Source organism: Wolffia australiana, chromosome 19 (assembly GCF_029677425.1).
Source record: "Wolffia australiana isolate 7733 chromosome 19, ASM2967742v1".
NCBI classification, from domain to species: Eukaryota; Viridiplantae; Streptophyta; class Magnoliopsida; order Alismatales; family Araceae; genus Wolffia; species Wolffia australiana.
Genome location: NC_135853.1, coordinates 2,043,868 through 2,071,006, shown reverse-complemented (window position 1 = coordinate 2,071,006; position 27,139 = coordinate 2,043,868). Strand labels below are relative to the sequence as shown.

Genomic DNA, 27,139 nt, shown 5'->3' with positions numbered 1-27,139 from the left:
TCTGAAAATATCTCACAATAAGTAATAAATACCAGATATTTAGCATCAAGAGAGTAGTGGGAGATATTGGCACCTCATATCTGGTCATGGCTCTCATAGATTATACTAATTTATAATTTAATTTTAATTTTTTGGTTAAAACTTATGAAGAAATTTACTATTTTTTGAAAAATATCATAACCTGCATCATAAATCTCATAAAATTAAATATTTTTTGTATTTTTGGAGATGCCAAAGTTCATTCCTGGTTCATGTGATAAAATTAAATGATAGAAAATTTAACAAAGGGGGATCTTACCTAACCGTACCAATGAAGACCTCTAGGAAAGTTCTTTGCTGAAGCTAGAAACTTCATGGACAACCTCCAAAAGTTAGGAGATAGAGGATATCACTATAAATTTGATAGCCATTCCTCCCCCAAACTTTCCCAAAATTCAAGCCCGATTCAAACTTCAGCTCTCTCCCAAAAACTCTCAAAATCAAGGAATTTTATGTTGGCCAAATAGTATTGATGTATTAAAAATAATGATCAAAATAAATTCACCTTATATTTTTTACATATGAGACAATCAAATATACCTATTTGAATTTTGTAATTTACATTATATTTCTTGGAGGGACCCCTTTCGGACAGATTTTTTACTCAGCTTATTTATTAGCAGGGAAATATTTCCGTAATGGTTATTCCCACGCATAATCTTATATATCATATAAATTCTACCGAATTGTTATAAAAATAATTTATAAGGATATTGGAAGTATTGGTACTTTATTTATGTATCTCAAAACAATATAATATCGTTACCATTTTATATTTAGTTCCTTTTTTATGAGATAAAAGTTTGTGTGTAAAAATTATTTATTAAAATTTAAACTTTATTATAAAATTGCATCAAATTTATGAGATTTATTTTTTCATGAGAGCCCCAGAATAATAATTATTTCTGCATAGTTTCCATATAACCATGCGTTTTGACTTAAAACGATTTTATATATCTTGTATGTAAAATTTGTAATTATAAATGTTACAAAATTTTAATGATCACTAATTTTTTGTTATTTACTTTAATGATTCATATATTTATTTCAAAATTTCTCACAATTTTATGTTGAAATGTTTTTTTATTAAATCTTGGGTAAAAATTACTTCATAAGAAATGAAAAATATTTATTAATGATCTCAAGAGATGTCAATTTTTAAAATTGATTTTTCACAAGGAGACACAGTAGAGATATTTTCTTAATGTCATATTAATTACTAGTATGTGAAAATCATTGCGGTTATATAATAGTACCCTAGGCGGTGCTAAGTTACTATTAATGACTTAATAAAAAAATAATAACCTAAAATTTCAAAATAACTTGGTAAGTAGACTGATTTGGGATCTTGCACATGAAGTGGACGTTAGGTGTTTAGGATAGGGATCACATTAGGGAGTTATGGAGATGAGAGGGATCCATCAGGATTTTTAAAATAAAATGTAGGAAGGAGAAACCAGAACTGATAAGAGAAAACCTAATGCAGAGGAATGAAGAAAAAATGGCATAGATTGTTGAAAGGAGTAGAATCAAAATTCAAGTTAGTAAATTATATCTTAAAATATGTCTACTTGAAATATTATGATTGGATTGACTAGACAGGGGGAGAACTTCAGCTCCAGACAACCATTACTATGTCAAACATATTGCCTCAGCCTCGTCTATTCATGGTTCAATTCTCTCAAGTCAAATTTTCCAAATAATATCCTCTCTCGAATGAATAAATTCCGGTAGAGAGAATCACAAAATGTTATTTGTTTTGAAAAATGAAAGTGTTCAATAAGTAAAAAATGAGTATAGAGAGTACACAAATATTTTGTCATGATTATTGATCCCAAAATCCATACATAATCTTAACCATATAAAATATAAATGTTAATTAATATTTAATTTTTTATATTATATAACTATGAAAAATGATCAAAATGAGTAAGAAACCATCCCCTAACATGGATAACTGCAGAGACTGTTTGATTGGTAAACAATTTATGGATCCAATATATATATTATATTCCTAATAATATAACATGTTGTTTCACAATCGATTTGTTTGTTTCAAAGTTAATTATCTTGGTATGTATTTCATCATTCAAATTAAACAGAAAATTTAATCCAGAAAAATATGAATGTTTCACATGGTTTATGAATATGGAAATATGGTAAACATCATTCTTTAAGTGATATAAAGAGGGCTACTATCCATTTAATACCTGACTTTCATGATTGCTTGAATTATTTGCTGAACAGATCCTTCGGGTTCCTATCTGCCTTAAAATTTGGGTTTGGCCAGATCCATTTTCTACCATCTGATAGACAATCGTATATTCAAAACATGGAGATTAAGGTCCAATGAACCATAGAACTTGACTAGGAATACACTCTGCCATCTCTACCCGCTATGTTCATCCTAGTTTGATAGATTGGAAAAAATAATTTATTCAAAAATTAAAAGTATGAAAGAATGACGTGAACATACAAATTAATTCCTTATTATAAAACAGAATAAATTCTTCCTATTGGTCTAGCCCTCACATATTTCTTCACTTCTCTAATGGCATTGCCTGTGTGCATTCATTACTGACTTACAGATTGATCAGGCCAGTCCAAGTTCTTGCATTAATTCTCTTATGCAACCAAATGTGCATAGTTTGTGCATAGTTTTATTTATCCCATATTTAGCATATTTATTCCATTTTGTGCATAGTTCTATTTCTTGAAAATCCTAAAATGATATGGAAATATGAAACTATTTTTTATGTAAGGTTCAATAAAAATATATAAATAAAATGATAAAATTCAATGTATATGAGTTGGATGCACTAAACGATCAGCAAAATCTAAGTACATGATGATATCCAAGTTATCAATATTGGCACAGTGAGAGTAGAAATCGGGGGAGGAGGGAGTACCTACGGTAGGATTATAAAATATTGTAACATATATAACGCCTAGTACTACTACTTCTCATTAGATTACATTACAAATAGATTTTCTGTGAATTTCTTATTACCTAATTTTTATCTAATATTTAATTAAAAACAAATACTAATTTATACAATTTTAGTTTTATCATTAGAAACTAATGTTTGTATGGTTTGGTCTAATGGTATATTATTCTTATCTTTATAGTATACCAAACACCTAGAATATATTATTAAAGATTTTATTCCTTTCTTAAATCCGTGTTTATATAGTTTAAGATTCAGAGGTATATCAAATACATATCTTAATACGTTTTCAGCAACCATGATGATTATAAAATATATGTTGGCATAAAAGTGCACAAGAAACATAACAAACTGAGAAGAGGGAAAAAACAAAAAAAATTGCAATAGTAATGACATGAAGTGGAGCTGATTTAATCAAATATAATGATATTCACGCTTCCTCATCATATTGGCCAGAACCTACTTTTACAAATAGGGTCCCATTTGTGGGGTATCAAATCAAATATATAATTGGAAAGATAATCGAGTTCCAAGGGTGTATAATATGTTTTCCTCGTCAGACCTTACTTTTTATTTTCATACACCATATCCACTATATTTTTACCAAATTGATTTTCTCACCCCTCATCTCTTACATATAGACATACAATGTCCCTATCTTCTAACGTCCTTTGAACATATCTTCTAATGTCCCTATCTTCTAATATCCATCACACCCTATCATACTAGTTGTTTCTATTAAAGTATGTTCACTCTACATCCTACAATATTTTTTAGCCTACATATGATGCTTCATATTTAATTTCACCATTCTCTTCTCATACACACTATGTTCTTCTCTTATTTGCCAGCTCTTAGCATTACACATTTTCTCATGGAGATCATCAATAAAAAAGAAAAACAGAGGACTCATGTTGGATAATTATCTTTGTTCATATTCTTCATCATATTCTACACTGACTCAATGGAATGAGTAAAACTAGCATAACTATACCGAATACTTCAATTACCATATGTAGTTATTTTATCTTCCATAGTTGACTTTCACCTTTCACACCTTAGCTATGTACATATTTTTGTATTTTTGCTCCATTTTCTCACGATTCTATATTTACCTCTTTCCTGGTTACTCTCATTTTTCTTCACTATTCTCATATTTATGCCAATTCAAATCTAGAATTTGGGGAAAAAATAAGATGAAAATCGTTAGCCACTAATTTGTTAGCCGAAGAGAGGGGAGAGCGAGAGAGTATCATATGGAGATAAGCGGGACCCACCTTTTCACAGAAAGAAGTGAGATATTCTCTGTTCATAGAGTTAAAGGGGACACTTTTGAAATTTTATTTGATAATTTCTAATGCGATGAGGTACACAGCCAAGATGTAAACATCTTATGAGACATGATTGTGTTTAATACTTTATTGGAATATCCATGCTAAGAATTGTGGTTGATACATGAAATACTTCAAAATTCTTTCAGGTCTAGATGAATGAGTGATAACTTGCAACTTACGAATCATAAGACCATATCTTTAGTCTCTTCATTTATGTTAAAAAAAAAAAAAACCCTGTCATTTTGAAGTAAGTCATAAATAGCAATTTCAACTAGCATGCAATAGTTAAACATACATGTTATAGTAGTCCAAGCGTTTTACCCATTTATTAATGTAATTTTATTATTATTTCAGAGTACATATTATTCTACTAAGTTGATTTTTTCCGTAAAATTACGTTACATGTTGGATTTTAAATGAAGAGAAAATCATTTATTTTGACCAGCTTGTGCTGTGTTAAACGAACGCCACCTAGATTAATATGTCCATACGACAGATCAACTCGGAATGCGAATTCAACAAAGTCTACCCCAAGATAACCAGACATATCAGTTGAATCAAACATAAGCGGGACCGAACCATATAATGCATCCAAAGTTGAGATTCTTTGAACATTGGCACTGATAGCCTGCTTGTGGACCAGCCGGAGGTTAAGATCCACCTTTTTTGCTTCTAAATCTTTTTTAATCTAGAAGAAATTGACATTAAGGACCACATCAATAAGATGTTTCTCTCTTCTCCGCCTTTTTTAATCCAGTTTGGTACAAAAAATTTCATGGAAATATGAACCAAAAAAATTCATCATCTCCATTGTTTGCAACTGAATCATGCATATTATTACCTGAAGATATTTGGGAAAAAAAATTCAATGATGGCAGATGGAGAAAATTGACCTGAAATGAAAATGAGTTGGCGTGCTTTCAAGAAACTTCCCCACTGTCAGCCAATTCTGTGAACCATTTCCTGGATGCTTCGCAACCGACATGAGTTTCGCATTCGGAGACCATTCCTGAATACCATGCTGGCAGGAGGCAGCGGGCAAGATGAACGTAACTGTGCATTTTCATTTTGTTCCAAGGAGATGACTTTTCTCTTCTGGGAATTAGATGCCTTAGCTTGAACTGAGACATACCACGCCAAAAAAAAGTACGAATGATCAATATTTATGAGATCATTTTCTGGATATGCTCTTTAAGAAATTAGCACTTGTTTATCTAATATCAGGACAACCTGTTTTTCAGGGACAACATGGTTACCCACTTTGCATGAAACTATATCTTTTTGAGATCAAAGTATTTGAGATTAGAATTTGTCATATGATACAGCCTTATGATACATCTCCAGATAGTCAAGAATAATCTAAATAATTTGACAAAGAATTTGTACCCCCCAACTAGGAATAATTCAATCCCCCTTTGGAAGAGATGTTCATGAGGCATCAGATTTTGGTCTCGATTAGTACCACCAAGAATGGAGAAATAGAGTCAATCAACGTCGTACAATTCAAGAAAAAGACTCAATAATATTGGATTCATATAAAAAAAAATTAATTCATTATGTGAAACAAAATTATTACGGAATAGGCTCATGGACAGGACAAAAAGAATTTTTTTTCAAAAAACTACAAATATGATCTTCTAGCACATAAATATATGAATTATGAGGATGGAGGGTTTAAGCAATGCAAGGAGTTCATGTGGAGAAGACATTAAACATATCAATTTCTCCCTTAAGTAAATACTAACAGAAAGGAAATTCTTCAAAAAAGAGCATAGGTCTCCAAAATGTTTCTTAACGGATATTTTGGTCACCTAAAAAAGGCCTACCAGGTCCCTGTAGAATGTGTTTCTGCCAGAAGAATCAGACAGAAAATAATGTGACAGAGATTAGGAAAAAATATCATGATTCATTGACGATGAAGTAATAACCAACCAGAGTGTGGGGAGACCAGTTCTTCAGCCCTGCGCTTAAGTCCTTTAACTTTTGTGATCATTAGCGCATCACTATGGCTAGCAGGAGAATTGCCACATTCAATTGAGAAGAGCGCATTCTTTAATCCCTGAAATAACCCATTTTACGGGGTTTAAAGTCAGGATATTGATCCGCAACCCTCCAATTCTTGGGGACCTAAATTCCAGTTAGATGCCAAAGTAAATGCTGACTAAGTGGATAAACAGCATTACAATTCCCTGAAAAATAAGTTGCTTGCCTTTAAGGCAATTGAATAGTGGCCGTTCTCTAATAAATCTTCAGAAAAAGTGATCCATTCTTCACACAACACACGCATGGAGTAATCGGATGGGCTTTCGTGCTCCCGGAGAGATAGGGCTTCATATTTCAACGCCAAGCAACTCTAAGAATAAATAAGCAAGTATAAATTATAACTGCGCCAAATTTGAATTCATATATTTGATGCATGTGAATGAAACTTGAGACAATCGATCAACAGTTTTGTGCCCCAGAGCAGGTCATCAGATGTAAACTTGGAAGAATAAATTCTATATATTTTAAGTTCAATTTTTTTTGTATCCACCATACAGCAAAAGAAACAGGCCAAACATCACATATTGCATTCTGTAAAATAATTTCGATTGATCAGAACTGTAAAACTAATAGGATGCCTGGCCCTCATTGGGGGCATTCTCATCCTTTGACCATTAGGGGTCTAGGCCCGTCCCCTCCCATATTTCCTTTAAATAGCACAGCCTTCCTTCTAGGAGGGCAGACTGGAAGTTATTGTATTTGGCTACTTGTACATCCCCTATCCGCTCGTCTTATGACCAAGCTCTGTCTTCCCCTACGATCCCCCTCCTCGTGATTGCCATTACCTCACCACGTCTTCAGCCAGCTCATCCTCAGCCAATCCCTACCCCTCTGCTCGGCCTCTCCCCCGACCATTCCGGTTCTTCCCTTCCTCCCCGGGAATCTCTCTCCATTTCTCCCTCTCTCCTGTCTCGTGCACTCATCTATCTGTGAATGCTACGACGTAGCCGATCAATCAAGAGCATCCAATTCTAGTTCGAAGGTCCAATTACAGTGTGGATCGATTCGATCTCGACGCGGGATCATATCAAAAACCAATAACAATTTTTCAGAAAAAAATATTGTTTCTTCTTGAACGGAGAGGTCAACTCTGATACGAATACAGTTGACAGAATAAAGTCATTCAAATGAAAATTTGGATAAGCCCAAAGAAAATCAACGGGTAAGTTTGAGGTTATACTCACCTCAACATCTCCCACAAGAGCAAATGCTCGCACGAAAAAATCCACAACAAATAGCTTATGATAAGCATCTTTCCCTGATAACTCTTGCAACACTCTTTTTCCTTCAGATCGGAGAAGATCACGCAGTACAGACCGGCTATAAATCAGGGACTGCACATCCGTTGTAGATACAACCAACTCCAAGATGCGAATAGTTTTGTCGCTGAATCTAGAGAAAGAACTCATGTATCACGAGATAAAGGAAAATAATAAAACAAGAGGTAACAAATGGGACGAAGAATACAATAGAACAATCGAAGAAGAGCAATATTCTGAACCTCCTGTTCACAATTTGTTCCCGGAAGAACTCAATTTGCTCTGAGATTAATCTGGACATCTGCAGAGGAGAAGAATCATAAAATAAAGACAACTGGAAGATGATATGCCAATCTTCTTATGGTTTAAAGAAAGAAAAAAAGAGACCATACAAAACTCAATTTCTCACAACAAATTTCTTGCTCAGAATCCAGAATAAGCTGATACAATTCTATCTAGGATTAGTTTCGTACTGTTAGCCCATTAGGGGCATTTTGGCCCTTACAAATTTCCTTCAAATTGGGATGCCCTCCCTCTAGGAGGATAGCCAAGAAGAAGGAAGTTACAGTTACTCGTCTCTGCTCTCGATGTCTAAGTCCTGTCCCTCCCTCTGCTATCCTCGTCCCCCGTGATCGCCTCTACCTCTCAGTCACCCTAGGGGGCTTGTCCCCAGTCAATTCCAGACTCCTCTGTTCAACCTCTCCTCCGATTATTCCAATTCTACTCTCCAACCCCAGGAACATCTACACTTCTCGTCTAGCCCCCTTCCTCAATAGGAGCCTACATCAAGGATCGTATCATAAACCGGTCAAGGGAAAGATGAATGCACAATTGAAACACTATTTTATAAAAAGATGCATTCGTACTAATTGTGCCCAGCTGACCTAGTCGATTGAGAAAATGCATACCCTGGAGAAAATTATGCATCCACAAATCACTGAAACTGTCTTGTGATGCTCACATTGTATGGATTGTGTCAACAGTGAAGATATTGAAGGGAGATTAGAGAATTGCTACGGATAGTGTCAACTGTATAGATGTTTTGTAGCTCATGCAATGTTGCTCAAACAAAAACCAACGTCACGACTCAATAAGGCCGGGAGATTCATATCTTACCCTGTGTAACTCAAATAATGGTAAATGACGTTTCCACCGACGACAATAGGTTAAAGTTAAAAAACTTCAGTCCTCAAGAGAGACGCGGATACCCTTCCAACGTAGCAAACAGAAAAAAAACCGAGATGACGAGTTCTGACTGGATCAATGAGCATTCTTAATCCAATTTCGGTATATTGCGTGCATAATTTAAGCTATCAATAGATCACTATAATTCATCATACTATTGGCACAGAATATCATCTGTTAATCGATACCAGTCGGCAACTGAAGATTTACGTACCTCAGTTACTCCAGCAGACAGCGTGAATGGCCGAATATGCAGTAATCCCAACTTTCTTCACTGAATTTCTCTGAACAACTCACCGATCTTTCCAATCCGAGGACGATCCGGAGATTTGAAAACAAGAACACCATCTCGCAGGAGCAGAGCGTTGTTACCAGCGTTCTTAAAGATTCAAAAATTCAAAGAACAATATAAAGGCTTACGGTTCGCCCCTGTATTTAATTAAATTATACTAATACGCTTTCAAAGTCTACCCCGTACACCAGTCAAGGTTGACGATGAAGAGTCGTCATCGTTAACGTCATCCATGTGAAGAACTGTGTGAATGGATAGAGGTCGCCACGTCTGGATGACGAAATGACAATGACAGCGTCGTTGTCAGCAATCATCTATGTCGTCGTCAACATCATCTGTCTGCTGCGTCCCTAAAATTTGTTGTTATTCTCGTCTCCATCAATGCCGGTGCCGAAGAAAAAAGAAAGGTCGTCAAGTGAATAGGGAACAGCAGCCGTCATCCGTCACGTTACACGTCACGGTGACAGCGACGTGACGTACTACGTGACGGTGACAAAATGAGGGGGCCGTGACGGTGATGGTGACGGATGACGAACTGGGTGTGACAGTGACGCGACAGTGACGGGGAGCCTCGGACTAGTGACATGACGGGATGGCCGTCACGGATGATGGCTGTGACAGATTTTTTAAAATGACCAAAAAAACTTAAAAATCGTTAGATTTAAGGTTTTTGATGGCAAAGATATCGCAACTTGGTGTAGCTAACTAGATTTCTTGGCATTTTGCAGAAAATTCCCCACATCAATACGCGAGCGTAAAAGGATGTCGTCCAAAGATAACTGGAGATATGCCCCTCTAATTCTCTCTTCTCTGCGTGGTTATTTTTCCCGTCACACGTGACGATGACGTCGGCCGGTGACACAGACGTGACAGGAATGCCACAAACCATGACGGTGATACGAACGTGACAGATTTTTCCGAAATCCGAAATCCTCGGATGGCGATGATGATCATCATCCCCCCTACAAGCGATCATCTGGCCATTCCCTGTCGTGCCCCCTGCCAAGAGAGCATCTCCACTCGCTACTCGCCGAAGGGTTAACCGCTTGATACCATAATTGGCGGTCTCTGTTTCTCTCTTCCTGCCGTCGCGACAGACTTTTAAAACAAAATTGACCAATAAGATACACATTAGAAACTTGTCAAATGATAGTGACAGCATCGATGCTTTCGTCATCGTCCTACAGGGCAGTGACCACCATCGTTGTAGCCAATGGCGTTCACGAAAGATGTAGCTGACTTCCTCGATGACACTGACAAGTTCTAAAGGGTATTTTGGTAATTTAGATATGTACCCCCTCTTTCGGTGTGTAATTGCTAAATGAGGAAGTCGGATGAAATCATTGTCACCTATAACGTTGACGGACGACGGAAGACGGAAGACGATGAAGCTGACATGTTTTAAAGGGTATTTTGGTAATTTAGGTATATACCCCCTCTTTTAGTGTGTAATTACCAAACGAGGAAGTCGGATGACATCATTGTTAACTATATCGTTGACGGATGACGGATGACGATTGCCGCTGACCTGTTCTAAAGGGTATTTTGGTAATTAAGTAGCTCCCCCCCCCCCCTCTTTTAATGTGAAATTACATCAACGCCCTCCTAGCCTACAGCACATGTGCTGGACAGGATGGAGAGGCGTGTCGACATTGCATTGCAATCGTATCTTCCAAAAGGAGGACATATGAAATACATTAAAATGTACTTTTGTAATTGAAATAAGTTAAGGGGGGCGCCGAGGAGGGTATTTAAAGAGGCGGAGAAAGGCGTTGTGTCGGTCGTGGGAGAAAACGGTGCGAAATTCCCCGTTTTCAGATGCTGGAGAGGGAGCAGAAGACTGGAGAAAGGGAGCAATTCTCAGATCTGAATCGCGTCGAGGAGGGAAAGAAGTAGCAGATCTTGATCTATATTCCACGTTTGAACGATTTTGATCCTCAAGTTGTTCGCCAGGATGAGGATCTTCGATCGTTTGCCGCCCTTGGATCACTTTCGCTCCGAGAAAATGATATTCGTTCAGATCATCATGCCTGTGGAATCGGCTTATACGGCGGTAACCTACCTAGGAGAGCTCGGACTGCTTCAATTCAAAGATGTAAGAATGATTTGAAATTCCGCTTTTTCCGGCATGTTAATGCGCACAGTTGTTTTGAGTCGGAGAATCGTGTTTCTTTCTGGTCTTTTTTGTCTGAAACTTCAATATATTTGAATGTAGGACTTGTAATCAGATTTGAATTTGCGACGACTTCCACATTCCGTTCGGTGGTTTTAGATCTGTAGGTCGGTAATATCTGAACGGGATGTGATAGACGTAAGTGATAGTCATCCCAGCGTGACAAATTTTGCGAGACCTCCTGAAGAGTTGTCGATAAAATCCCAAAAGTTTACTAAAATAAGCTCTGAAGTCTCCTCTGACCCCCGAAACACCATGAATCGACGAGGTAAAACTAATGAGCGTATTTTCGGTAATTTTATGCTGAAATGAAGTTTTAAAAGGCAAGAATATGCCGAATTTCGCAAGGTGCTTCGTTCAAGAAAGGGAGATGTGATAAGTTTCATCCTCATTGCGTGATCTGCTGTGATCCGCAAGGAAATCCAATGACGCCCTACATTCATAATTTGTTCCAGTCTTCACACGAAGTGTCAATGTCATCTCTGGAGGCTGGTCCTCTGACTCTATTACGCTGATATCTGAGTAGTGTGATCTGTCGATGTGCGCTATCTTTCTTTCACTGCCATCCGTCTCGTGGATGTTCATATCTGCGGCTCTGAAGTTTCATGAGAAGGGTTTTTGACATATTTTCATAATAATGTAATACTTTCTGTGACCATTTTAGAGGCCAATTATGATTGTATCAAACCTGAAAACGGCTTTTGCAAACTTGTGGGTTTGTGCTAGTTTTCTGATGTCATGCACTAATTTGGCTACTGCCCATTCTGTGCAAGGATAATCTATTTCATCTTTTCGATTCATTGACTTAACAGCAGTCGCTCAATTGCTTGTGTTTTATATTTTTCAGCTAAACAAGGATAAAAGCCCTTTTCAAAGAACGTTCGCGAACCAGGTATTTTCTTTGTTTGGGAGCATTTACGTTGTCTGACCTCTGTTGGAGTCCGTCCCTCAGCGTTAGTAAAATATATTTTAAATAATGTTCTTGCCTTCTGGGAAGACATTTTTATCTTTGTTAACTTGCCATCTAAAATAATGAAATTTTCAGTGTTAAAATATCTGCCTGCAGACCCTAAAGATTAAGTGCTGCTTGTCTTTTTTCAGCGATCAAGTAATTGAGTAAATCACACTAAACATTTGTCTGATGCGTTCCTCAGGTTAAGAGATGCGGGGAGATGTCGAGAAAATTACAATTCCTAAAAGATCAAGTCAGCAAAGGCGGTCTTCTCTCTGCACCTCATCCTGTATTACAGTCTAATGTTGACTTGAAGGAACTCGAGGTGATTGCAAACCAATTAAATGAGGAAATTCTGATTCGATGAGGAAATACTGACTATCATAAATGCTCTGCTCATTGTCTTTGATCCAGATTCAATTGGCTGAACATGAACACGAACTTCTCGAGATGAATTCAAACAGTGAGAAACTGCGCCAATCATATAACGAACTCTTTGAGTTCAAGTTAGTTCTTTTGAAGGTACGTTCTCCGAATGTGCTTGGCTAGAGTTTAACTTTAATGATTAATATTGTCATTACTTTCAAGTTTTCGATGAATGCACGTGGATTGATTTATATGGTTATCGGAGTACTCTATGCATGCATTGGTTGTTACAACTCCCAAAATTTTGTCGAGTTTTTTTACATGGCCATAGAAGAACGTTGAAGGATTTGTTTTCCTTGATTATCTTTCTGGGCTATTAATTTTTCTTGGCCATCTACTGATTTGTCGGTGTGAGTCTCGCATTTTTGAGTTTTTTGCTTTCTCATGTATTTGATTCCAGGCAGGTGGCTTCCTTGTTTCAGCCCAAAAACAAATATCTACCAACGATAGAGAATTAGATGAAAATATACACTCTGTGGATGATTACGGAGACCAGACATCTTTACTTGAACAGGTGATCTAACGATTCTTTGTTTTGTCCAAGGTTATATGTGCTGTTGTTATGACAAATTGTCATTCAGGAAATGCAACCTACACCCGCTAGCCAAGCTGGATTGCGATTTATTAGCGGAATAATCTGCAAATCCAAGGTTTTGAAATTTGAGCGGATGCTTTTTCGAGCTACAAGAGGCAATATGTTTTTCCATCAGGCCCCAGCAGATGAAAGTGTCATGGATCCAGTTACTGGAGATATGGTATTTTGCCGTGATCTATATTTCCCCTTAATTTTGTTGACCTATATTATTAGACCACTAATCCATTTTTTCTGTACCTTAGGTTGAAAAAACTGTATTTGTTGTGTACTTTTCGGGGGAACAAGCGAAATCAAAGATTGTTAAAATTTGTGATGCATTCGGTGCCAACTGCTACCCTGTGCCAGAAGAAATAACGAAACGGAGGCAAGTGACTAACGAGGTAGTGATCTCTTTCTCAATCTTGAGTGCATTCCCAAACGTTTTGCCAAATCTTAACAAAAATTGGGATTTCCTAGAATTAACTCGAGTTTAAAAGTATCCATTGCTTCTCACATTTTTTATTTGCAAACAATTATCCATGTTAGCGGTTGTCATTGCTGTGTGTGCGAATTGCATTAGCAGTTTTGAGGTGGGATTAGATTAAAAAATTTGTGTGCACCAAACTTATAACCTTGCAAAAATACTGGACACTTAAAAAAGAGGCTTACTGCTCAAATGTTGGTATTGTCACTTCTGTAAAGACAAGACCAAGAAGGAAGCAGAATGTAGCTATATTTTACTTACCCATCCTGGAGAACTCTTAGAACCCCAGATCACTTGATTAAATGACAAAAACTGAAACCCCGTTTGGAAGTTTTAGCCACTTACGTAACAGTATTTCCTTGATGTGTGTTTGCGATGGCTTACTTATCCGTTGTCTTATTTTTTAATCAAGGTAATGCGTTGATCCAAAATTCTTGTTGGAAGACAGAGGACTTTGTTTTCATCAGGTCCTCCATGTATTTAACTTGAAGTAGGCTTTTAAATCTATGCATGTAAGCGCCAAATTACAACCTCGTAGAAACAGTGCACATTTTATAATGAATCCCCATCGTTTAAATGTTGTGATTGTCAACTCTGAAAAATTGTGTCATCCAGAACTTATGAATCTAAAAATGAGAGAATATACTTTAGCTATGGAAAATTCACTTTTTTATCCTCAAGATTTTTTTTTGAAAAAACCATCCTCAAGATTTTTTAAATTTTATGTAACAAATTTAAAATGTAATAAGGGTAGGTAGCCCTCTAGTTAATTTTTTTTGCTTCATAGTCATTTGTTGACCCCCCTCGGGTTAGTGAAAAGGTCCCTTTAAGGACATCATAAATAAAAAAAACGCAGTCAATGCTTGACACGTGGGAGCTGCTTCGCACATGAGAATTCAATTAACGCTGGTGGGAGAAGCTACTTATAAATAACATGGGGAGGCATCGATTGAAGTATGGTTCCTTCAAGATGTTTTGTTTCTACTTCGGGAGCTGGAGATCCTCGGCTCTCAGATGAGGCCGGTCCGATCCAGCCTACATTCGCCATACATAAGGATAGAGACCGATCTGGTTACTATTCCCATATGGTGCTACTGTTCTTCTCTTTAGAATAGCTTGTGCAACTCTATTTCCAGAATTGCTTGAATTGAGATATGGGAGTTGAGGCTTTCTATATTTGGCAATCTTCTTAAGAAATATCTGTATTGGGAATTCTCTGCCCTGGAATTGTGTTTGAACCTTGCCTCACGAAAGGATCGTAACAGTTAGCTTCCTTATCTCTCTCTTCTGCGCTTTATTCCTTTCCCTGTAGAGTTAAACAAATAAAACTACTTCACTGAATGTATAAACTTAACTTTTCTCAAACCGAGTTGTTTCATTATCTTTCAGATCAGAAGCGCTTGTTTTTTCTCAAAACCTCATATTTCGATAGAGTTTTTATATCCAAATCCTTTTCAAAACGTTGATTTCATCAAAACTTTGAGTTTTTATTTCCGGAATTACCATTTCAAATTTTGGAAAGTGCTATCCCACACCAGGACAATCTTAACGACTCAATTTCAGGTGGCAACGCGGCTCTCTGAATTGGAGGCCACTCTTGATGCCGGAATTCGTCACAGGAACAAGGGTCTTTCCTCAATTGGCTCCCACTTATCGAACTGGACTCTTTTGGTAAGAAACATTTTACATTGAGCCCCTTTCAAGATTCAACTATTCCTTTTCTGCTATATTTCTTTGTATCCTATCATAAAGTTCTTGGATTCATGACTTTTCAGGTCAGAAAAGAGAAAGCTGTCTACGACACATTAAATATGCTAAACTTTGATGTCACCAAAAAATGTCTGGTAGGCGAAGGATGGTGCCCTACCTTTGCCAAGACTGAGGTATTCTCCATTCGAGTTTGATGTTAAAGACTCTCTCTTAAAAGTTTCAAATTGAAACGAATTTTTTCTTACAAACAGATTCAAGAGGTGTTACAGCGTGCTACGATAGATAGCAATTCGCAGGTCGGCATCATTTTCCATGTGATGAACACTGCAGAATCTCCTCCGACACACTTTAAAACCAACAGATTCACCTACGCATTCCAGGAAATCGTGGATGCTTATGGGTTCGTCTTCGTTCTCTCTTTTATAGATTTCAAATTATAATGTCAAACTATCATCTACAATCCCCCTTCTAATTACATGATAATTATATAACTAATTCTGACTCTCTCAATGCAGAGTTGCTAGATATCAAGAAGCAAATCCTGGAGTGTACACAGTAGTCACATTCCCATTTCTGTTTGCTGTGATGTTCGGTGATTGGGGCCACGGCCTATGTTTGCTGTTGGGATCCCTGGTGCTCATTCTACGACAGAAAAGACTAGGGTCCCAGGTACGCTTTTTCTTCTTTTTTTTATTTCAAAATCAAAGAATAAATTTCATTTTATGATAATAAAATTAATATCAATCTCAAAATAAATAATATTTTCTGCACTTTGTTTTCTAGAAAAAACATAATTCGAATCCATGCATAGTTTTCAAGATTATCATGGGTTGGTTACTGAAAAGCTTGTTCTAATATGAACTTTATAATTATTAAGGTTTTTGAAAAACAGGAGAAATCAAGTAAAGTAGTTTCATCCTCTCAGGAGAATTTTATCGTATAAACAAAATTCTCGTTTTTTTTAATCCAAAGGAATGTAAAACGAACAAAAGATTGATATTGTGTCCTAGTAGTTGAATTCTTAATCAATTAAATGATTTTTTCAGATTCGTTGAATTTAGTTAATTGTATAATAATGAACTCAAAAAAAGTACAATCAAACTTATTGACCCTTCCAACATATTCATTGAATGCTCTTGAGCTGAAACTATCGCTTGATTTTTTCAGAAGCTTGGGAGCTTCATGGAGATGGCATTTGGGGGGCGCTATGTGCTTCTCCTGATGTCACTCTTTTCCATCTACTGTGGCCTTTTATATAACGAGTTCTTCTCTGTTCCTTTCCGCATGTTTGGCGATTCAGCCTACAAGTGCATCCGCGATCCCACTTCCAGGTATTCACTAGCTCTAAACAGTTTACCAAATCTGAGTTGCGACCATGGTTTGAATGCGTTCACATTTTTGCCATTATCGTGGCTGATTAAGTTGGGTTGACTTGTTTTCTGATCAGCGGACATTGCGCTGCCGGGCTGGTCAAGTTTCGAGAGCCGTACCGATTTGGTGTGGACCCTGCTTGGCGGGGAAGCCGCAACGAGCTGCCATTCCTCAACTCCATGAAGATGAAGATGTCTATCCTTTTTGGCGTCACCCAGATGAACTTGGGCATCATCTTGAGCTATTTCAATGCCAAGTTCTTCAGGAGCTCCCTCGATGTTTGGTATACTCTCCCTCTCTCCCTCTATCTTTCTCTCTCTTTCTCTCTTTCTCTCTTTCTCTCTTTCTCTCTTTCTCTCTTTCTCTCTTTCTCTCTTTCTCTCTTTCTCTCTTTCTCTCTCTCTCTTTCTCTCTTTCTCTCTTTCTCTCTTTCTCTCTTTCTCTCTCTCTCTCTCTCTCTCTCCCTCTCTCTCTCTTTCTCTCTCTCTCCCTCCCTCTCTTTCTCTCTTCCTCTCTCTCTCTCTCTTCTTCTTTTTCTCTCTCTATCTCTCTCTTTTTCTATCTCTCTATATTTCTCTCTCTTTCCCTCTTTCTTTCTTTCTCTCTCTCTCTCTTTCTCTCTCTCCCCCTCTCTCTCTTTCTCTCTCTCGCTCTCTCTTTTTCTCTTTCTCTCTCCCTCTCTCTCTCTTCTATTTCTCTCTCTATCTCTCTCTTTTTCTCTCTCTCTCTCTATCTTTCTTTCTCTTTCTCTTTCTCTTTCCCTCTCTTTCTCTCTTTCTTTCTCTCTCTCTCTCTTTCTCTCTTTCTTTCTTTCTCTCTCTCTCACACACACACACACAGAGGAAAAAAATTTCTCTTCCCACCTAACGATTTACCTATTTATTTATCTATGTATCCTCCAATCCTAACTAATATCTATCTAGTCATCCATCTATTACCGTTGATCTATATATCCACATGTCCTCCCGTTCATGTCTATCTATTCATCTATGTCCATATATCCATTTCTCGATATATCCTCTTGTTCCTATGTCTCCTTTTCATCCTTCTCCCGTTATCCATTTATCCACATATCCTTCCACTTCTGTCTCTTCTATTCATCCATCGTCATCTATTTATTTATCCATAAATTCACCCATTCATATGTATATCTAACCATCCTTCTCCTTATATCTATCTATCTAACTATTTGTGAATCAATCGATTCGTCCTCCAATTTATCCATCTATTTATATTTATATTTATATTTGTAAATCTATTTATCCATCCAACCATAGCAATTCATTTATTCATCGTTCCATCTACAAACCTATCTGTCTATCCAATAATCCATCTCTATATTTCTATTTATCCATCTAATCTTTGGGAAATCTACCGATCAATCCAATATTTATGCAGCCATCCATTCGTCTCTCCATCTGTAGTCTTCTATATCTATCCTTCGGAAAATAAAAAGATTGCCTATGGTTGGCATGCAGAATATTTGAGTTTCTTGATCCGTTATGGAAGACATTTTGACTTTTATTTGACATTGAGTCCATTGGTTCTTTATTTTTTGTTGAACAATGAGGATAGCAAACCTTACGGTGTACATTTCAGGTACCAATTTGCACCGCAGATCATATTTTTGAACAGCCTTTTTGGGTATCTCGCACTGCTTATCGTGGTGAAGTGGTGCACGGGATCACAGGCCGATCTCTACCATGTCATGATCTATATGTTCCTCAGCCCTACCGACGATCTCAAAGAAAACCAGCTCTTCTGGGGCCAGAAGCCCCTACAGGTCTTTCCCTCTTTCTTCTTTTCTCACTCTCTCTACCCCCTCTTCTCTATTTATCTCTTCTCTCTCTATCTCTAGGTTTTCTCTATATTTTGTTCTCTCATTCTCTCTCTTTTCTCTCTTTCTCTCTTTTTCCTTTGCTTTCTGCATTTATTTTCTTCTCTCTCTCTCTCTTCCCTCTTCCTCTCTCTTTCTCTTTGCTTTATATATATATATTCTTCTCTCTATATCTCTCTCTTCTCTCTTTCCCTATGCTCTCTCTCGCTCTCTTTCTATATCCTCTCTCCTCTCTCTTTCTCTATCCTGTCTCCTCACTCCCTCTTTTCTCGCTTTCTCTATCCTGTCTCTATATTTCGCTCTTTCTTTCTCTAGCCTCTCTCTATTTTGCACTATTTGTCTTTCTCTTGAGCCTCTCTCTATTTCTCTCTTTCACCATCCTCTCTCTGTATTTGCTCTCTTTCTTTCTCTAGCCTCTCTCTCTATTTTGCACTATTTGTCTTTCTCTTGTGCCTCTCTCTATTTCTCTCTTTCACCATCCTCTCTCTGTATTTCCTCTCTTTCTTTCTCTAGCCTCTCTCTCTATTTTGCACTATTTGTCTTTCTCTTGTGCCTCTCTCTATTTCTCTCTTTCACCATCCTCTCTCTGTATTTCCTCTCTTTCTTTCTCTAGCCTCTCTCTCTATTTTGCACTATTTGTCTTTCTCGTGCGCCTCTCTCTATTTCTCGCTTTCACCATCCTCTCTCTTTTTTGCTCTCTTTCTTTCTCTAGCCTCTCTTTCTCTATCATTTGTCTCTCTTATGCGTTCTCTAGCCTCTCTCCGTATCCTCTCCCTCTATTCCTCTCTCTTTCTCTTTCTCTACCTTCTATGTATACTTCTCTTCTCTCTCTCTCTTTTATCTATCCTCTGCCTCTCTATTTCTCTGTCCTGTGTCTCTCTAGTTTTGTCCGCTGTCTTTCTATTTCTCTATCCTCTGTCTCTCTATTATTTTACCCCTTTCTCTCTCTACACCCCTGTATACATTTGACCATAACAACCAAAGTTCCTGTTCCAGATCTTCTTGTTGCTTGTGGCACTCGTTGCCGTGCCTTGGATGCTTTTCCCCAAGCCCTTCATCCTGAAGAAGCGCAATACCGACGTATATATTTCTCTCTCCTATCTCTCTCTCCTGGCTTTATCCATCTCTTCATCAAACATGGGAGGCATCTCTATTTTTTAACAGAGGTTCCAGGGTCGCACGTATGGGCTTTTGGGGACCTCGGAGAATGACCTCGAGGCCGAGCCAGATTCGGCCAGGCTCCACGCAGATGAGTTCAATTTCAGCGAGGTCCTCGTCCACCAACTGATTCACTCAATCGAATTCATCCTCGGTGCTGTCTCCAACACTGCCTCCTATCTTCGTCTCTGGGCTTTGAGGTCAGTTCTTCCCTGCATCTCATTTTTCTCCCCCTCCCCTCTCTGTCCCTCTTAATCTCTCCTCTCTCTTCCTCAATTCTGATCTCATTACTTTCCTCTCTATTCTCCTCACTTCTGATCTGTCTCCTCTCTCTCCTTCACTTCTGACCTCATTTCTCTCTCCCTGTCTATCTCCCTCACTTCTGACCGCATTTCTCTCTCTCTCTCTCTGTCTATATCCCTCATTTCTGATCTCATTTCTCTCTCTCTCTCTCTCTCTCTCTGTCTATCTCCCTCATTTCTGACCTCATTTCTGACCTCATTTCTCTCTCTCTCTCTCTCTCTCTCTCTCTCTCTCTGTCTATATCCCTCATTTCTGATCTCATTTCTCTCTCTCTCTCTCTCTCTCTCTCTCTCTCTCTCTCTATCTCCCTCTTTTCTGATCTCCTTTCTCTCTCTCTCTCTCTCTCTCTCTCTCTCTCTCTGTCTATATCCCTCATTTCTGATCTCATTTCTCTCTCTCTCTCTCTCTCTCTGTCTACATCCCTCATTTCTGATCTCATTTCTCTCTCTCTCTCTGTCTATATCCCTCATTTCTGATCTCATTTCTCTCTCTCTCTCTCTCTGTCTATCTCCCTCATTTCTGATCTCATTTCTCTCTCTCTCTCTCTCTGTCTATATCCCTCATTTCTGATCTCATTTCTCTCTCTCTCTCTCTCTCTCTCTCTCTCTCTTCTCTCTTCTCTTTTCTCTCTCTCTCTCTCTCTCTCTCTCTCTCTCTCCCTCCTTTCTCATCCCTCTTCTCTCTCTCTCTCTCTCTGTCTATCTCCCTCATTTCTGATCTCATTTCTCTCTCTCTCTCTCTCTCTCTGTCTATATCCCTCATTTCTGATCTCATTTCTCTCTCTCTCTCTCTGTCTATCTCCCTCATTTCTGATCTCATTTCTCTCTCTCTCTCTCTCTCTCTCTCTCTCTCTCTCTCTCTCTCTCTGTATATCTCCCTCATTTATGATCTCATCTCTCTCTCTCTCTCTGTCTATCTCTCTCATTTCTGATCTCATCTCTCTCTCTCTCTCTGTGTCTATCTCCCTCATTTCTGATCTCATTTCTTCTCTCTCTCTCTCTCTCTATCTCCTCATTTCTGATCTCATTTCTCTCTCTCTCTCTATCTCCCTCATTTCTGATCTCATTTCTCTCTCTCTCTCTCTCTCTATTTTTTCTCACTTGGATCTCTCTCCTCTCTCGCCCACACTTCTGATTTCGTTCTTCTCTCTCTATCCCCCTCACTTCTGATATCTCTCTCCGCTCTCCCCATTCTGATCTCTCTCCTCTCTCCCCTTCTGATCTCATTCCGCATTTCTGATATCTCTTCCTTCTCTTCTATCGCCTCTTTCTGATTTCATCCCCCTCACTTCTGATCTTATTCGTCTCTCTCTCTCTCTCTCTCTCTCTCTCTCTCTCTCTCTCTCTCCCTCTCCCTGACTTCTGATATCTTTCTGTCACGTCTAATCTCTCTCCTCCTCTCTCTCTCTATCTATGCTCTTTCCCTTAACCCAAGCTTATCTCTCTCTTCCTCTCCCGCTCTCTCTCTCTCTCATCCACTCTCCACTGACATTCTTTCCTAACCCTGCTCCAATCTCCTCCTTATTTTTATGTTATATCCAGCTTGGCCCACTCCGAATTGTCCACAGTTTTCTACGAAAGAGTCCTGCTCCTCGCCTGGGGGTAAGCCCAACTCCCACGTACTCGTTACCGCCCAATTCCAGGCCCAATTCAAACCCATGACCCGTTCCCCCCGTCGCAGGTACGACAGCCCGGTGATCCGGTTATTGGGCCTGGCCGTCTTCGCCTTCGCCACCGCTTTTGTTCTCTTGATGATGGAAACTCTGAGTGCGCTCCTCCACGCGCTTCGTCTCCACTGGGTCGAGTTCCAGGGAAAATTCTACCATGGCGACGGCTACAAGTTCCAGCCCTTCTCCTTCGCCGCCCTGGCCCACCAAGCCGAAGACTGACGACCAGTTGACTAAGTCAAACCCCACCGTCCTTTCTCATCGGCCGTTGACCCCATTTGGCGGCGGCGAGGCCAGAAGCCCACATCTGTAAATTGGGTTTGTTTGTAAAGAGATAATTACAGCACCCCCCAAGGCTTCACTCTAGTGCATATTTTCCTGCCAAGAGAGATCAGAGGAGAGAGAGAGAGAGAGAGAGAGAGAGAGAGAGATTGTTTCTAGTTTTAACTCTTTTGTACTTTATTGGCACAATTTTTTAGGTTATAATGCTGATGAAGAGTGGGATTGATCGAGAGAAATGGATTTTGTTGTCTGTGTTAGGGTTTGCTAAAGAGACAGGACGCGACGTGGATGATGAGACGGATGCTTATTCAGTTCCTTCCCATGATAAAGCCACCTGACATGGGAGTAACTTAAAAATAATTTATAAACTGGGAATGAGATGAGATAGTAACAGTATGCCCTAAACACCATCCCATCAAGGGACATGCCAAAGCAATACCTTGCGTGTTGCCAAATGCATAGGAAGGCTGTTGAGGGTGCAAACTCAACATGTGACCTGTCCATTAGGGTTTGTGCCCTCTATAATGCATTCCTACTATGCATTTACATTTTGGCATTGAATTTACAAAATAAGGCATGTTATCAGTTATTTTATAAATATTTAGATTGTGTATGCATCTAATTATTATTGTTTATAACTAATAGAAAATATTGTGCATGAAAATGTAGCCCAAAATTATTCTGAAATTTAGATGCATTCCTATAGTGCATTTACATGTAACTGATCATCTTTTATGCATTGAATTGGCAGAAATAAGGCATGTTATCAGTTATTTTATAAGTATTTATATAAGGTATGCATATAACTATTATTTTTTGTAACTAATAGAAAATATTGTGCATGAAAATGTAGCCCCAAATTATTCTGGAATTTTTCTCCTGATTTTCTAGATTTTTAGAAAATCAATTTACTTATTTCCGATGGAAATGATTTATTTAAGTCAGAATGACATATATCATTTTTTCAGTAACTTTGGCTTATTGGATCTTCAGAGTGGGTTGATGGCGGCAGACAGGTGCTGCAAGAGGGATACCAAAGTGGGCTAATGGGCCAACAGAATGGGCTTAGTGGGGTGCAGGCGCGGTGCGATGCGGAACCAGGGAAATGCTTTAGTCAATGAAGTAGGTAGATGGGCCAACAAGATAGGATAGCAGGACTGCAGATAGTACAAGCAGGTGCAGAATCTGCAAGGTGGATCCAACATGACTGAGTCAGCCTATATCTAAGTTTGTACATATGAATGTATCTCCCTCTCATTTGCCCAATGATATACTGAATAAATAAAAAAAGCATAAAACCTCTATATAATGCCAAAGCTTGTTATTCATTTCAATTCATAGATTCCAATGTTTATTTAACAAAAATTAATGCTCAAAGCTTATGAAAAATTAATTTAAGCCTCTGTTCTAGTTATTATGATTTGATTGGTTCGTAATTTCCCCTCTGGGAAATTATCTTGAAAATATAATTTGGATAATGTTCGGAGTGTACATCTAGGAACAGAAATTTTGAGCAATAACGTAAAAGTGTTCCCCTGATCTCAATTTTAGTATTAATCATTTTAATTTTATTATTGAATTTTCCTTAATTTTTTGGACGAGGTAAATTTTATTCACCTTATTAACTTCAAATATTAACTATAAATAATCCTTGTGAGTTTTTTGGGAATACATGGTTCCTAAAACTCATAAATTTAATTTAATTAATATGAAAAAATCAGAAGAAATAAATTAAATATCATCTACTATTTTAATTCTTCATAACTTTTCTATAGTTAACACACTTTGAATTGTTTTTTTATTAGCATTCCCCTTATCTAGTATCATATGTCCACATATTTATTTTTACATTGAAATTAAAACTTATGAAAGTATCTTACTAATCCTAATAGGTACCATATTGATACACATTTACTATAAACATTAACTATAATCAAACCCACCATATATAATATCAAGATAATCATGTATCTCATATTGCAAGGCAAAGATGAATAAATCTGAATACACCTTCAACATTCACCAATACAGTAAATGACATATTATAGATTTTTCATATTATATAATAATTACTGTAATAGTTTTGGAATAGTTGTTTCAAGGTAGACATATGGTAACAATAGTTATTAAACACCAAAGGCATATGTTAGGGAATCTATTTATTATCAGGATTGGATTCCAAACAAATCACACGGTCATTTTATTTAAAATAATTGAATCACAAATAAGCATGAAATAGTTCGCTAACTCGAATTATATATATTGAACACTTATTTTTGTTTGGGATGAGATATTTATTAGTTTTAAGTACCATGGCCTCGCTTAAAAAGTATATGTTGATTCATATATCTTTTTATTGAAAAACAATTATGACAACCATAGGCGAGTAGGAAAAAAATTGTCCCTATCAAGACATCAAACACTGAAATGAATCAAAAACTCCATTTTGTTTAAAGCTCTATTTATTATAGGTTATGAAAATTCATGTAAAGCAAGGAAAAAAAAACTAATGGCAATAGCTGAAACAATTCATTCACAAACTTTGAAAGTGGTGCTACCAAAAACTAACCTTGAAACTGTTAATATAATTTTCACTGTCAATTTCAACATGTAATTATATATTTGTGGAACCTTGGGAAGAATTATTTCATAACACATTTTTATGTATCTATTTTCTTCCAAAAATGATAGTTTATAAAACCTTAGGAGTATGGTGATAAGTATAGTATCAAAATGGGCTGAAGACTATTTACTGACGGCTTAATAATTGGGTGACCATAAGCTATTCGGGGACAAGATGAATTAAATGTTTTCCTTACGTATTTTTGTGACTTCATTCAACTGGTAACTCACCAGTAGAGTTGTCAAATCTTGACTAAACATGCATATGAGACATTCCTGGATATCCTGACTGCAGTAAAATATGTTGGTAGCAACAAAACTGTTGTACTCACATATGTTAACCTACATAAAAAACTATGTAGATCAAATAACACAGTATACTGATACGCGAAACATTCAAAAGAGGGAGGGTTATATTCAAACATGCAGTTCTCAAGGAATAGAACAGCCCAACCCAATGCAGCTTCATCTACTATGGTTCCATAGATGCCTTTTAATCTGACAGGGATGAGAGATAGATAGGCCACTATACCATAGTGTATTACTTTGAAAAGAAGGAATCCAAGAAATATACTTTGAATCTAAAAGAACATAAAAATCATGTGTCTGTTGGAAATGGGAGCCATGTGTTTGAGTTTTGGTCAATGATTAGAAACCTACACTTTGGTGATCATCAAGGGAGAGGACAACCCAATCTAAGTTCTTCTATTTTGGTCCCATAGTGGCCAATACTCTACTATATTATAGAGAGAGAGATCTACCCTAGTTGCAGAGAAAGCCTGGAAATATGGTTTGATGTTGAAACCAAAAACTTTCATATATATTTTTTTTCCCTTTTGTGATTAATATGATGTCTACCAAGCTTTAATCCAAGCTTCATGTCTTTGTTTCAACATCAAACCTTTTGCAGTATTTATACTCTCCTGCGGAACCGATTAGAGGAAGAAACAGAGAGAGCGAGAGACAGGGAGAGAGAGAAAGAAATAGAGAGAGAGAAAGGAGAAGACAGAAGTTAAAATAGAAAGATAGAGAGAGAGAGAGAGAAAGAAAAAGTGAGAAACAGAAAGAGGGAGAAAGATAGAGAAAGAGAGAGGAAAAGACTGTCAAACCCTAAGTGGGAGAGGAAAAGAAAGGGAGAGAGAGAGAAAAAAAGAGAGAGAAAGAGACAAAAGAAAGAGAGAGAATGAGAAAGAAATAAAGAAAGAGAAAGAGAGAGAGGGACCGAAGGAGAGGGAAACAAAAAAAGAGAGAAAGAAAGATGGAGAGAAAGTGAGAGGAAATGAAAAATAGAGAAAGAGAGTAAGAAATAAAGAGAGAAAAAAGAAATAGAGAAATAAAGAAAGAGAGAGAGAGAGAGAAGGAGAGACAGAAAGAAAGAAAAAGAGAGAAATAGAGAAATAGAGAGAGAGAGAAAGAAAGAGAAAGAGAGAATTAAAGAAAGAGAGAGAAAGAGAAAGATATAAAGAAAGAGAAAGAGACAAAGAAAGAGAAACAGAGAAAGAAAGAGAGAGAGAGAGGAAGAGAAAGAGAAAAAGAAAGAGAGAGAGAGAGAGAGAAAGAAAGAGAAAGAGAGAGAGAGAGAGAGAGAGAGAGAGAGAAAGAGAGTGAAGAAGAGAGAAAGAGAGAGAAGGAGAAAGAGAGAGAGAGAGAGAGAGAGAGAGAGAGAGAGAAAGAGATAAAGAGAGAGAAAGAGAGAGAAGAAGAGAGAAAGAGAGAGAAGAAGAGATAAAGAGAGAGAATAAGAGAGAAAGAGAGAGAAAAAGAGAGAGAAGAAGAGAGAAAGAGAGAGAAGAATAGAGAAAGAGAGAGAGAGAAAAAGAGAGAAAGAAAGAGAGAGAGATGGAGAAAGAGAGAGAAAAACAAAGAAAGAGAGAAAGAGAGAAATAAAGAGAGAGAGAGAGAGAAACAGAGGAATAAAGAGAGAGAGAGAAATAAAGAAAGAAAGAATGAGAAAGAGAGAAATAAAGAGAATGAGAAAGAGAGAAATAAAGAGAATGAGAAAGAGAGAAATAAAGAGAGAGAGAAACAGAGAAAGAAAGAGAGACATAAATATAGAAAGAAAGAATGAGAAAGAGAGAAATAAAGAGAGAGAGAAACAGAGAAAGAAAGAGAGACATAAATATAGAAAGAAAGAATGAGAAAGAGAGAAATAAAGAGAGAGAGAAACAGAGAAAGAAAGAGAGACATAAATATAGAAAGAAAGAATGAGAAAGAGAGAGAAAGAGGGAGAGGGAGAGAGAAAAAGAAAGAAAGAGAGAATGAGAGAGAAAGAGAGAAAGGGGGAGAGAGAATGAGAGAAAGGGGGAGAGAGAATGAGAGAGAAAGAGAGAATGAGAGAAGGCGAGAGAGGGAGAGAGAGAATCATATTTAAAGAGAGAATGAGAGAAAGAGAGGGGGGGGGGAGAAAGAAATAGATAAAAAGAGAGAATGAGAGAAAGAAAGAAAGAGAGGGAGAGAGGGAGACAGAAAGTAAGAGAGAAA

At 37.5% G+C, this 27,139-nt stretch overlaps 2 protein-coding genes across 2 annotated transcripts; one reads left to right on the top strand and one right to left on the bottom strand.

Annotated features, from left to right (window-relative positions):
• Window positions 1–5,066: 5,066 nt before the first annotated feature.
• On the bottom strand, window positions 5,067–9,193 carry LOC144715684 (protein DOUBLE-STRAND BREAK FORMATION). The gene is made up of 6 exons (XM_078590650.1): window positions 9,023–9,193; window positions 7,866–7,924; window positions 7,549–7,756; window positions 6,531–6,674; window positions 6,254–6,380; window positions 5,067–5,442 (listed from the first exon to the last, which is right to left on the bottom strand). Exons 2-6 carry the CDS (start codon window positions 7,922–7,924, stop codon window positions 5,261–5,263), a joined length of 720 nt encoding a protein of 239 aa, XP_078446776.1. The 5' UTR covers window positions 9,023–9,193; the 3' UTR covers window positions 5,067–5,260.
• Window positions 9,194–10,875: 1,682 nt separating this feature from the next.
• VHA-A1 (vacuolar proton ATPase A1) lies at window positions 10,876–22,272 on the top strand. Its single transcript, XM_078590469.1, has 18 exons — window positions 10,876–11,195; window positions 12,121–12,165; window positions 12,428–12,550; window positions 12,640–12,747; window positions 13,052–13,165; window positions 13,233–13,406; window positions 13,489–13,626; window positions 15,273–15,380; window positions 15,485–15,592; window positions 15,671–15,819; window positions 15,935–16,088; window positions 16,587–16,750; window positions 16,867–17,073; window positions 18,390–18,573; window positions 19,624–19,707; window positions 19,792–19,985; window positions 21,630–21,689; window positions 21,769–22,272. The coding sequence occupies exons 1-18, from the start codon at window positions 11,055–11,057 to the stop codon at window positions 21,974–21,976; spliced, it is 2,463 nt and encodes an 820-aa protein (XP_078446595.1). The 5' UTR covers window positions 10,876–11,054; the 3' UTR covers window positions 21,977–22,272.
• The last annotated feature ends 4,867 nt before the right edge of the window (window positions 22,273–27,139 follow it).